Source organism: Python bivittatus, unplaced genomic scaffold, assembly GCF_059951505.1.
Source record: "Python bivittatus isolate LINGU-HERP-01145 unplaced genomic scaffold, Pbiv_v1 ctg000350_np1212, whole genome shotgun sequence".
Lineage (NCBI taxonomy): Eukaryota > Metazoa > Chordata > Lepidosauria > Squamata > Pythonidae > Python > Python bivittatus.
In genome coordinates, this window is record NW_028277074.1 from 7,234,916 (window position 1) to 7,248,455 (window position 13,540).

Sequence of the window (13,540 nt, forward strand, 5' to 3'; positions counted from 1 at the left end):
ATGAGTTGTCAAGTCTTTTCTTCAGCTGACACCTTCATCCCTTTGACTTCTGACTCGTCTCCCACTCTGCCTCTGATAATGCATCATAGTGCTGCAGAGTGTCTACCCGTCTCCAATCATGCCACTAATGTGGTGTCTACAGGTACCTTTTCTCTTATTATAAAATTGCTACTTTTATCAATGTGCCATTTTACTGGCTTCAACTTAGCATCTTTGCTATGCTATACAAATACTTTAAGAAATTACTTAAGCAAAATCTGTATATAACTACTACTGTATTTAATTAGCTTATGGTATCTTTTAATTACCACATTGATTTCACATTACAGTTTGAGGTTAATCTTGTGATCAATATTTGAATGACCATCAAATTCATGTCATTCTATGCAATATTTAATGATTTGAACTGAATGAGGTAATGAAAATAATGCAAACTTTCTGCCTTATTACCTTTCTAAAAACTCCTGGCACAGAATGGAAAAAATGGAATCTTTACATTTTATGAAATGACAAGTAATGACTTAAATGACTGGTAGATATCCATGAGTGCTTCAGTCCTGAACTAATCTATTCTGATGCTAATTATGCAAAACTGGTTTATTTCAAGTGATGTGAAATGACCTTGCACCTGCATATGATTTTGATTATGCTTCTTTTCTAAAATGGATGAAATTAATTCAATCCATAAAATATAGAACACACTATAAATCCATTGGTATAGAAAGCAAACTGTCTTGCTATTCATGTAAAAACATTGAATTTTTTTCATGAAAGACTATACATTAATTGCAATGGAATGAAAATTTCACTCTCCACCTTCTTCTATCCTGTCTTACGATGGTTTTTTAATATTTTAGTGTTTTTCAGTGTTAACTTTCTATCCATGTATACCTAATTTACAAGCATGGATAAAAGATAAAACTTGAGCAATGCCTTAAAATAATAATACCAATGCCAGTAATTACTTCTAGAACAATATTTTAAAATATTAAACAATAAAAATTATATACAAATTTAACAGTTTTTATATTTTAGTATGTTTATTCAGAAAAATGTTTTTCATTTCTATCGTCTACTGATTCTTCAAAAGGAATGTGAGAGACGTGCTGATATATGATTTTAATATATTTTATATAATACTTCACATCAATTTAATCTCTGGAAGCAATGACTGCATCTGAAATAAGTGTTCAGAAGTTCAGAAGTTCTAGTTGCATTGGAACTACAAATTTTGAAATTCTTGAATGCATCTGAGAACTTGGAAAAGTAGGAATTGTTACCCAATACCTCTTATTGGTACAAAGCTGGAGATCGTGCCTTAATGTAGTGTTCAACATTGATTCACATATTGGTATATAAACTGCCTTTTATAATTAAAAATCTTCAGAAAATAATGTTTAAATGATTCTTAGAGAAGCGATACAAAGTATTTTCTTGCTGGAAGATTTTAATTTAGTCTGTATTTTATTTTATTAAACAATACCTTTACTTCTCAGTGCTATGCTTGTTTACTTAAACTAAATCCCAATGTATTCAAAGAGATTTAATTCCAAGCAAGCATACATAGACTATAGCCTTAATTGTTTTCCTTCTAGTACAGTTTTCATCATGCCATTGAAAAATTAATCTGTAGATGATTTTTTTTGCTGTGTTCATCAAGATAGCAAGATATTTTACACATTTTGAATTGTGTTTGTCAGTGCACATTCATGGAAGGGAGTGCTACTGAAATTGCTTCCATGTAATGAAGTTCATGAGCAGGATGCTGAAATGAATGAATAGAAACTATCCACACTAACAATTTAATCAATTTGAATAAGTGATTTTAACCATTTAAAACAACAACAACAACAAGATAAGTTTCCTAGAATAATTTCTAAACTCTGTCTTTTGTTTAACTTAAAACACCAAAATTTGCTGTGATAGCTTTTTGGAACTGGTAAATGATGCAAAGGGTCAGGATCATTCTCAAGGTGTTAGAAAATACGTAGGAATTGAGGTTTGGGGTATCTTTTAATCAAAACTTAGATTAGAATTCTGCACTAAGCTTGGAAGCAAATCAAGAGTTATCTCTCTACTGATAAGGAAATCTATATTGATAAGGAAATTGATAAGGAAATTGCTGAATTAACATTTAAACACATTTACATAGTTTAACATATAATCTGCTACAGAGTTGTATCCTGTAGAACCAGTTTTCAAAATAATATGCTCAAGGAGAACCAATAGGTTTGAGACCTGTTGAAAGGTGGTTGTCTGTCTGTCTGTCTGTCTGTCTGTCTGTCTGTCTGTCTATCTATCTATCTATCTATCTATCTATCTATCTATCTATCTATCTATCTATCAAATTATCACTCCAGGAGAATTACTTATGGCATTAGTTGGTGGAAATGTCCTGATGTCCTGATATGCAACATGTGGGTGAATTGTCCTCAGCCGGGCAGTAGCAACAATGCCCCATCTTAGGAGCATTCTGATACTTTCTGTGATTCTCGTCAATATAGATTGGTTAGGGAGGCTTAAGCATAGTGTTCTTATTACCTTAATTCTGCAATTCCCAGTTTGGCTCAAATCATCATCACTGTCAGAACTTATTATTTCCTTTAATTCCTCTTTAACAATAATAGTACAGAAGACATAGTAAGTCAAAATGATTTAAGAAATCAGTGGGAATCATAATAACATTAAGTCTAGGACAGATTCCCCACCCCACAAAATCTAGCAGTTTCCAGCCATGTTGAGACTGAAACACACATCATTCCAAGTTCAAATGGCCAAAGTCTTTTTCGCTAAAATTGTGATCAAAGCACAAATGGATGGTGGCAGTGTGGAAAAGGTTAATCAGTGCTATAATTCTGTTATAATAATAATAATAATAATAATAATAGTAACAACAACAACTAATTACCTGATCACTACTAAACTAGTAGCCCAGTGATTCTTTCCAGACAGGGGTGTGTTCTGACCAGAGACAAAAGCTTCTTATATATACAAACAGCTACTACACTTCTTAATTAGGGGCATATGAGAAAGGCTAAATCTCACCATCTTGGCTGTCCTGCCAAGCAAGACCTTTAAGTATGCAGTCAGTTCTCCCTGAAAATCCATGGGAAAAAAAAAGTCCAGCCCAATAAAATGTCACTGATAAATGATTCCCTTATCTTATAACTCCCCCCTGAATTATTTCAATGGTGCATGAAAGTTACTATAGCTAGAAAAAACATGCTTCTCCTTTTCTGTGAAGACAAATTAAATGCTGCTTCTTGAAAATTGTATTTGATTCTTAGATTTCTAGCTTTTAATTTTAAGGTAGTATTAAGACTTATGAAGCAGACAAACCTTTTTTAAAAAATAATTTTATTAAAGATTATATTATACAGATAAAACTAGTACAAACTACAAGATAAAAATATGAAAAAAGAAAATTAAAAAAATTAAAAAGTGCAGAAAAAGATGAATTAAGAATAAAGAAAAAGAAAATAATCTTCCCCTTCATTTGCAGCAAGTATAAATATCTTTAACAACTTATCACCATATCTTAAAATGCCACAAACCGTCTCTTCATCTCATATCCCACCCCATTCTCTATAAACAAATTTTTAAAGCCTCATCGTCTTAATCAGTAAAAGTCCATTAAAGGTTATCAGAAATAACATATCTATACAAACTAAATCTAATAAACCAACTTAAAATACTTCCTTTTACATTCATATCTCACTTTATATCTTTATCATTCAAACCTGGTAATTAAAAATCAAATAAAAATTACCAGAAATAACCACGTTATTTTAGCACTATATTGATCTTAAATAAATAAACTTAAAATGCGACTGACAAACTTTCTTTCCCATATCTCATGTCTTATAGATAAACAAAACCTGTAAAATATCATCATCCAGTTCTAGTCAGCAAAAATCCATTAAAAATTACCAGAGATAACAACCCATCTCTTTTAACCTTGATCAAATAAACCAACTTTATATTATTTCCCTTTTCTCCCCACAGTATTTAATCTCTTCAGATAATGTCTTAGCATCTGCTTTCTTTTCATATTCTCTTTATCTCTTTTCACAAAATCATTAAGAACTTTAACAAGTCCCTTTTGTAACCCACTAAGAAGATTATCCATTTTGCTCTTCTGGTTTAGTATTTGTATGTCTTTTCCAGCTGATTTCATTTGTATATCCAGTATTACATTTTTTTGTATATCCAGTATTTCATCTTTTTCATCTCCTTCTTATAGCCTGCCATTTTAAAATCCACATTCAGATAAATTTCAGTCTTTTCCAATAAAATTTGTTCCCCTTCCATAACATCATCCATATCAATAAAAGTGGATAACTTTGAAATTACATTCTGAGCCCACTGTTCATAGATCTCTCTTAATGTATCCAATTGATGCATTTATTTCCTTCTAGTGCGTTCTAGTGTCCAACCTTCAAAGTCATAATTTCTTATCAGTTGTTTACAAATATAAACATAGCCAATTTCCTATGGGAAAGATTTTTTAAATTAAATTCAAAGTCTTAATTCAAATCCTTCTGAGCCCTTAATTCATTTAAAACTTTCTAAATCAACACGCTGATCACCCTTTTGTTGTATATTCTGATTTTTTATTTTTATTTTTTGCAAATCTTTAAACTCATAATTAAAGCTTCTTTCTTAAAGGAGTGAATAAAACTCACCCAGGGAATTCAATGAAAGTTGCCATTCTGAAGGTTCTCAATCTTTAAAAAGCAGTTAAATAAATACATAAATAAATAAATAAATGATTAAGAGGTGAACTTGGTTGAACCTTGAGTCCTTATAGGCTACATTAACAGCTCTAAGCTCAATGGAATCCCGCAACTCCCAGCCATTTGTGAGTTGACAAAAACATAGGTTCTTGTCAACTCACAAAAAAAAAAACAGCTTTCCAGGGTACATCTGTGTAATATTGAGATCTCTCCTTTCTCTGGAGAGATTTCAGTGGTCTGGATCCAGCATCCAGATGCTGTTTTCAGCCGAAATGTTGTCCCTCTCTTCCAGGAACATCAGTTTGCCATAGCACTCACTGGAAGACCCCTTATATTATACCTTTTAAACATTAAGTTCTGGTTTGTAGTTACAGCAGAAAACTCATTTTGAAATCAAAAGAAATAAAGAAGCAAGTAAAGCATTGCATGGATATTTTGATTTACTGAGCTCTTCCAGGAGTATAATTTATTCTGTTTTAATTATTTAAAACCTGCTTCATATATGTAATAATTGAAATCAAGAGTAGCCTACCATAGAATTGTTTATTTTCAGTTGGTGATTTGTTAATTATCATATGCATTCTTTTTGAATAGTGCAGTGTATATTTGGATTGTAGATACAAATATTCTTTAATAATTTTACTTTTTGAAGTTCCCAGGATAGGATCAGCCCTTAAACTGAACATATCTGTTTGCAAATTTGCACAAATGATTTTAACTAAGAATGTTGGTTTAAAATAAGATGTAATGAATAAAAAAGGATGATTGATGTATTCAGGAAGACATTAGCCCAATTAATTCTTAACACAGCCCATAATATATTTTTTATTTATTTTGTTTTATATTATATGCTTAATTTGTTATAGATCACAGTACTGTCCTGTCTTAAACTTGCCCTATTATTATGCTTCAATGCATAATCTTGAATGATTCCTGGTATTGCTTTTGCTCAGCATTTCAATATGTAGTAGTAGAAGAAGTGGAGGGAAAACTAGCAGGAACTGGCTGTGGTTACCTGCAAGATCAAGTCTGGAATAATCAAACAACTTGTCATTCATTATACAATTGACATATGTTAAAGAAAGAATAGAGTTATACTCATCATGACCATTCCTAATCTTTACATTTTCAAGGTGCCATTTATACTGAAAACAATATATTTAGACTGAAACATGTAATCAAAACCTTCCAGTTTTGTAGGATACAGATTGCTCAGATGTTTCCATGCAGGTATACTTATTATCCTATTTGCAAAAAGGATCTTCAAGTCAAAGAGGCTATGGGCAATTAGTCAGTTGATTCCAATCATTTTTCTATATGCAGATGCATACTTTCAGTGATTTTATCTTCATTGTATTTTAGAGTAAATCATTCTTTCAAAGTGTTTTACAGATAAAATAATAACATAATTTAAATTTAATCTTAGAGGAGTATGATTTAAAGCAAATTACTGTGACCAAAAGTTCATCACAGAGAACTAAATACAGCTGTCATGGTATTGATCTTTGTCATATAGTAAAATACTTATTTTATGTTACATATTTGAAAAGTAACTGATTATTTTTTAAAATGTTTACAATGTGCTGAATAATAATAGTAATAATTATAATAATAATTTATTAAATTTATATGCCGGCTGACTCCCAGCAACTCAGTACTACTACTACTACTACTACTACTACTACTACTATAAAAATGCCAAAGCCAAATCCAGTCTAAATATCTGGCTGACTGTGCAGCCAACAATGTTACATTTATTGTTTAGATTATAACTTTTTTTTTTTTGGTATAAGTCATGTGGAAACCAGTTCCCTAAATTGATATCTAAATATATGACATTAATGGAAATGTACATAATTCAACATGTGGTAAATGTTACTTTCATTGTTTCACCATCTGTCCAGTTTCAACTTATTCCATGTCCTAGCCTACAACTTTAACTGGGCAGAGCAAATGTAATTGAAATGAAAACTGGGTCTGTAGTCATTAAATTGGATGACTGAATTGCTGCATGTACAAATCAAACAATATCATATTCTTAAGATGTTCAGTGAGTAGAGTTCAGACTCATGACAGATCCAATATCTAATTTTCATATATTTTGATAGAGATAATATTTTATGAATCAATGAATATATTCTTACTGGTCTCATCTGTTTGTCTTTGAACCCAACCCCCCTTAAATGTGCCCATACATGCTTTTCCATGCCAACTATGGGAAATATGCCATCAGGTCTTCATTATTCCGTTCCTTCTTGCCATTATGGAAACCAGCAAACCGCATATGGGATGATGGCAGGTAAGAAATACTTTCTGAAGCATACATACCGTAGCAAATAAATCTGTTACATTTTGGATCTGTGTGGAATAATAAAGACTATTCCAAGAGATTACTCATTTAAGCTATGGCTTACCTGTTGCATTTAGAACACTGTATAGACCAGTGTTTTTTCAACCTTGGCAACTAAGATGTGTGGACTTCAACTGAGAATTCCCCAGCCAGCACTGAAATGCACATATCTTAAAATTGCCAAGGTTGAAAAATACTGATGTAGACCTTTACAGAATGGTTCATAGTTCTTCTGATTATTCAGCTACTCTGCATATCATGGCAATTCTCCATGTGGAAAAATAATTAAGCTTCCTAAAAAGAATCTTGGCATCCATTAAAAAAAAAATGCTTCCAGCTGTAGCTAAAGTTAAAATAAATATGTAGATAAGAAAAGAAATGTCAGTGCACTAGCTGAATTATGTTCCTGGTAATCAGAATCTGGGTCTTCAGTTCCTCACTAGAGCTTTTTACATCTCTCCATGACTAGCAGAAAGAAAGTAAAGGTAAAGAAAGTAAATATATTACATTTATGCCACATATTTCTCCAAGCGTCTGAAAGCATCATGGTTACTGATAGTTGGATGGTTTGATTTGATCTATATTCCACTTTTTTACTGATTAAAGCTGTTTTTCTTCCCATTTTATCCACAACAGCCAGTGAAGAAGGGGGGACTCTATAGCAGGACTCAGATCACCATTACCCTGCTCATTAAATTCCTGCTCACTGCTGAGCAAGAATTTGAACCAGATTTTGGCAAACCTCTAATCATGCTGTTTGATACAAAATAGTAAATAGAATGTGTGAATTTTATTGGTCTCAGACTGGGAGTTATCTTGATGTAGTAGGACTGTTTAGTAACTTCAGTGACACTGAGAACAATGCCAGTGGGAGAAGGAACTTCTGGTAGGGTCAGGTTAGCCAGTAAAATCTAAGAAACTAAGAAGAATCCACAGTGGAGAAGAGGGAGGAAATATGTCCCAGGTATAAGAGACTTCAACAACCTTAGAAGAAGGAACTGCAAAATTAAACCCAGAAGAAGAGAGTTAGATCTGGAGGTGATAATGTGGCCAAACTAGTGTTGAAAGGAATCCTGGTCATTAATGGCATCAGTATTGAAAAATGAGTTCTTAAAAGAACACATTCAATTGGAACTTGGAATGTGAGCAAAATGACTCAAGAAAAATTAAAATTATCAGAGCATAAATTAAGCATACTGAACTGAAAGTTTTAGGAATAAGCCAATTTGGATGGATAAGAATGGGCATTTAAAAAAAAATATCTAATGATTACTTGATAACATTTCATCATGATTCCATGCTTCAAGGTATGCATGAGACCATATGAACATATGGGATGGCAATGATATTCAAAATGACCATTAGTAAGTACTTGGCTTTAGCTCAATAAATGGTAGGATCATGTATATTAGAATTATTGAATATTCAGTGAATATGAATGTTATGCATGGGTATATTCACCTAGTACAGACACAGTGGCAGAAGGCTTTGAAGAATTCAGTGGAAAACTGGAAGAGGTGCTAAATAAAACCAGAAAAACACATATTACTAATAGGTGATTGGAATGCAAAAGCTGTAGAAATGTAGGAATAGGAAATTATAGAAAGATTTGGATGAGATTATTGTCAACATCTATGTCAAGCATCATGAATATAGATAGACCTTACCTATGGACATATCCAGATATTCAATCCAGTCAGTCCCAATACTTTCAGATGCAGATTATGGAAAAGATAATGACTTATTAGTATCAAATATATAGGATAAATTTATAAAATTAAGAAAGTATAAGTTCTTCCTCACTGCAGCACAAAAGTGATGTTATCAATTGTACCAACTGGCACAAAATATGCTATCTCAGATGTGCTAACTGCACTTTGGAATCCTATTCTGCCTCCTGAGAGAAGAAGAATAGGAATACTGTCCATACTAAGAGCCCCAGGGGAGTAGATGGGTGGAATGGGGAGTGCTTCATTTGTTGACAGTTACTCAGAGCAGAAGATCAATCTGTCTTTTGCTGTCAGTTCTCCATTCCTCTGTGTGGATTGGAAACCTGGCACCAAAGAAGCCATTTTCTGGTGCTTCTCTCCCCTCCCTACTTCTCCACCCTCATTTTTCCTGCTGCCCATGGCAAGAGAAGTGGGGAGAAGAAAACCAGCCAACCTTCTCTTGATATGGATGGCCACTGAAGTGTGGGGGAGAAGAAGGGGAAATAGGTCTTCTCACCATTTCACACAAAAGTGCAGGTGCAGGCTGCACATGTTGGAAAACTGGTCTGCCACCTGACTTCCCTACTTGAAGAAGGGTAGGCAGAGAGTTTGGGAAGTGGTTCTGCCACCTGCACTCCCGTATTCCCCAACTGTGCAAGTACCAGAATCACTTTTCATGGCGTAAATGACCCCCTAAGCATTGGGCATGATTGTGCTTAAGTTGCAAAGAGTATTTTAAACATGTACCCAATAGCATACCAGCTCATTGCTGGAACATCATGGTGACAAGTGTCTCTCATATGCAAAATAACCATATCATAGACTAGTAAAAATAACTGTTGTTTGCAGGATTGAGGGTAGTAGAGGAAGGGGAAGAAAATGCATTATCTGGGTGGCTGAGATGAAAGAAATACAGGATTGTTCTTGGAAGAGCACAATATGTTCTCTTTCTGTACAGAAAACATCTATTCCTTATTTCCAGGCCCCATATGACAGTTACAGGAATGCCAAGAATATGCTTATGAAGGGTGAAGGTAAAGGTGAAGTCATTCCAAATATGGACTAGTGGGTAACATAAATGGGAATTGTAGTCATACAACTCTGGTACGTGTATGGTAAACTCCACCTATGTGGTTTTGGGTGGAGATAGGAAAAAGAAGAAAGAAAGCACATTTGCTGGAGATAAGTCAAGATGGCAAGCATTTGTCACACAGTGATGGAGAATTTAGCCTGACTCAGTGGCACCTAATTCTCTCTCTACACCTCACTTTTCTAAATTTACCTACAGAATAAGAGAGGGTATTTTAAACTGAAATATGCCTGAAGTACTATGTTAAATTTCTAGGGGGTTTCAGACTGACAAATGATGCACTAGATGGATACAATATAATACATTTAAAAAAAAAAGTTGCAGGAATGTTTCTTATTTATTAATTCTACCATGGGCTAGGACTAAGGTGAAATTCTTCATCTATCAATTGCTATTCTTGCAGTCTCCTCTCCCCCCCGCCCTTCTCTAATAGGCCTCAAGCCTACAGCTCCAGATATGCTGGCAGCAAGCCTCTCTCAAAGCCGTATTTTGCAGACCTGCAGTATGTCTCATCCCAATGTTGTGAATGGAGTTGGCACTTTACAAGGCAAGTCTCTCTCTTCTAGTGAAGTTGTGCATATCTTATTCTACTTACTTACTTACTTACTTACTTACTTACTTATTTAATAAATTTATATGGCTGCCCATCTCATATACATGATTCTAGGTGGCTAACAAAACAAAATAGGGACAAAATAAAGACAACTAGGGGTTAAAAACGTAAATAACATAAGACAGCATAAAAGAACAGCCAAGAATAATCAAACATTGCACAATTAATATAACAAGACAACTGGCTAACCCACACTACCAGGGCCCCTGGCTTGATGTTAAAGCCAAGTTTTTAATGTCTTGTGAAAGGCCAGCAGGTTTGGGGCAAGTCTGATCTCAGGGGGATGATATTCCAGAGTGAGCACCATGGCAGAAAAAGCCCTCCTACTGGATCCTGCTAGATGACATTCTCTTGTGGATAGGACTTGGAGCATGCCTTTCTTGTTGGATCTAACAGGATAGGTAGATACCACTGGGGAGAGATGGCCCCATAAGTAACCCAGCACCAAGCCATGAAGGGCTTTAAAGGTAACCACCAGCATCTTGAATTGTGCCTGGAAGCATACTGGCAGCCAATGCAGCTTGCAGAACAGAGGAGTCACATCTGTCAAGCAACTAGCACCCATAACAGCCCACACCACTGCCACATGTTTACTATTTATCTGATTAATTTTTTTGCTCAGGGATTACATATGCTACATATCTACATTTGTAATCAGGACCAGCCCTATGTAGACAGCATGAGCAAAGAATGTGAAGTGACAGATACTGAGTAGAAGATCATTATCTCTAAAACTGTTCAGGGTGGGGAAGCAAAGTTGTGTATATCACAGAATCTCCTCAGGACTCCCTAACCTAACCTGCTGTTTTAGGTGCAATAGAGGATTACTCATCTGTGATAAAGCTAGCTAATTTGTACAAATGGGGAGAAGGCCTCCTCTTATCTTTTGCCTCAGGAAGCAAAATACTTTTAACTAGCTCTTCCTGGAATCACTTATATTATGAATTTAGCTATAGTAACTCTGCATATCTTGGAATCAAAATTCATAAATTGTGATTTTGTTGATCATCAAGTAATGATTTCATTAGTTCTTGCTCTTTCAGCATTACACAGCTCATGAATTGACTGTTCTCATGACTGGCTATTTTTGGTAGTTAGCTAAAATATCAGTGAAACTATATTTAAGATGTAGCTTTAAGATGTAGCTAACTTTGCATCTAACCCCAGCCAGTTAAGTTTTTAAAGTCCTATTGATTTTTTTTTAATGTGCCTTTTGTCTCAACTCTGTATAGAATCAATACAATAAAGTATTCTATGGGGGGTGGGGAAACTAGTTTGGTGCTTTTTAGTTACAGTAAAATAACCATCTGTATATTGAAGTCCAAATAACCATCTGCTACATCCTATACTTATCCATCCTACACTGTTTTATCAAAAGAGAAGGTATAGTTAACTTTTTCATATGCCATACTGAGGTCTAGGTATATTGCATCCACAGCATTCCCTTGGTCTACTAATCTAATCATTTGGCTAAAAAAGCAGTAAGATTTGTCTGGGATGATTTATTTTTAACACACCCAAGCTGGCTTCTAGTAACCAACATGTTTCTTTCTAAATGCTTGCAAACCCATTGCATGCAGATCTTTTCTAGGATTTTCCCAGGTATGGATATAAAGCTGATTGGTCTATAGTTTTCTGTGTGATTTATAGTTTCCCTTCTTATATTTAATCAAGTCCATCAACCTTGTTGCTGGTTGTTCTCTTTTTCTATTTCCTTCTACCTTTCCCAGTATTATAAGCTTCTCATTAAAGCTAGGTCCTTTTCATAATGTGCTGAAAATATAATTTTGAGCCTGGTCATTTGGGCCTTAAGTGAGAAATCTGAATTGATTTATTCTATGATCCATTTATTGTTATTTGGCTATCTATGATATTTTCAGAAGCCTTCTTCAATACCAACATTCAAAGGAGTCAATATTCTTTTTAACCTGTTTCTTCAAAAGTCTTTCGCGTTCACTTCCATACAATATCACAAGGAAAACCATTGCCTGAATGATACTGATCTTTGTATGGATAAACTCATCATGGCATCTAAATATCTTTCCAAGGCCTTTATTGCTACCCTACCAAGTGCTAGTCTATAGCATATTTCTTGACTGCTTGTTCCTTTACAGTTGATAGTAGATCTTATTGACTAGTGTGGATAAGCAAAAACTATCTTTATATTTCGTTATCTTCATTGTCAATTCTAAGGCTGATTGCTGCATTTATTGCTATTAATTTGGTGTTTGTTATATTTTATATTTAATATATTTTTATTTATATTTTTTACATTTAATCTTAGTCCCATTTTTTCACTGCGTTTCTTGATTTTCATTAGTAGAGCTTCCAGGTCATTTGCATTATCAGAATATTGTTATAGGCATAGTGCAGGTTGCTGATGTTTCTTTCTCCAGTTTTAAAAGCATGGTCATCTTTATACTGGTATAGGCTTTCACAGCCAGTATCTGTTGGGCAATGTTGGGCTTCAGGGTTTAGTGACCATGGTCTAGACAACAGATTTGGCTTGGCTAAAATCCAATCAGAAGTTAGGACACATGGCTATAAAGACAGGATCCCAGTCAGTCTCTGCTCAGTTACCTGTAGTTTATGTAGCAGATCACCTTGCCTCTGAAGATGCCAGCCATAGTTGCCGGTGAAACATCAGGAAATCTGTTGTCTAGACTATGGTCACTAAACCCCGAAGCCCAACACTGCCCAACATGCTCATTATCTTTCAATCCAGTCTTGCTCAATATATATTCCGCATACAGATTGAATAAATAAGAGAGTACACAGATCTGTCTCAATCTTGCCAACCTGGAGGTAGTGTATTTCACCATGTTCTGTTTGGAATGTGGTTTCTTGTCCTATGTATAAAATTTTCATCATGACAATGAGATGTTCTGGGATTCCCATTCTCCTAAGCACACTTGGTTGACACAATCAAAGGCTTTTCTATAATCAGTGAAGCACATATTGACTTCTTTGCTGGATTTCTCAATTATCCAGTATGAATCAGCAATGATGTTTCTTCTAATACCAGCTTGAACATCTGGTATT

At 34.4% G+C, this 13,540-nt stretch overlaps 1 protein-coding gene across 1 annotated transcript in view; it reads left to right on the plus strand.

Annotated features, from left to right (window-relative positions):
- POU1F1 (POU class 1 homeobox 1) overlaps positions 1 to 13,540 on the plus strand; it is a 24,326-nt gene continuing 10,786 nt past the window's right edge. The window contains exons 1-3 of the mRNA XM_007439729.4: positions 1 to 142; positions 5,389 to 5,395; positions 6,890 to 7,035. Coding sequence (XP_007439791.1) covers positions 1 to 142; positions 5,389 to 5,395; positions 6,890 to 7,035 — 295 coding nt within the window. The remainder of the gene's footprint in view (positions 143 to 5,388; positions 5,396 to 6,889; positions 7,036 to 13,540) is intronic.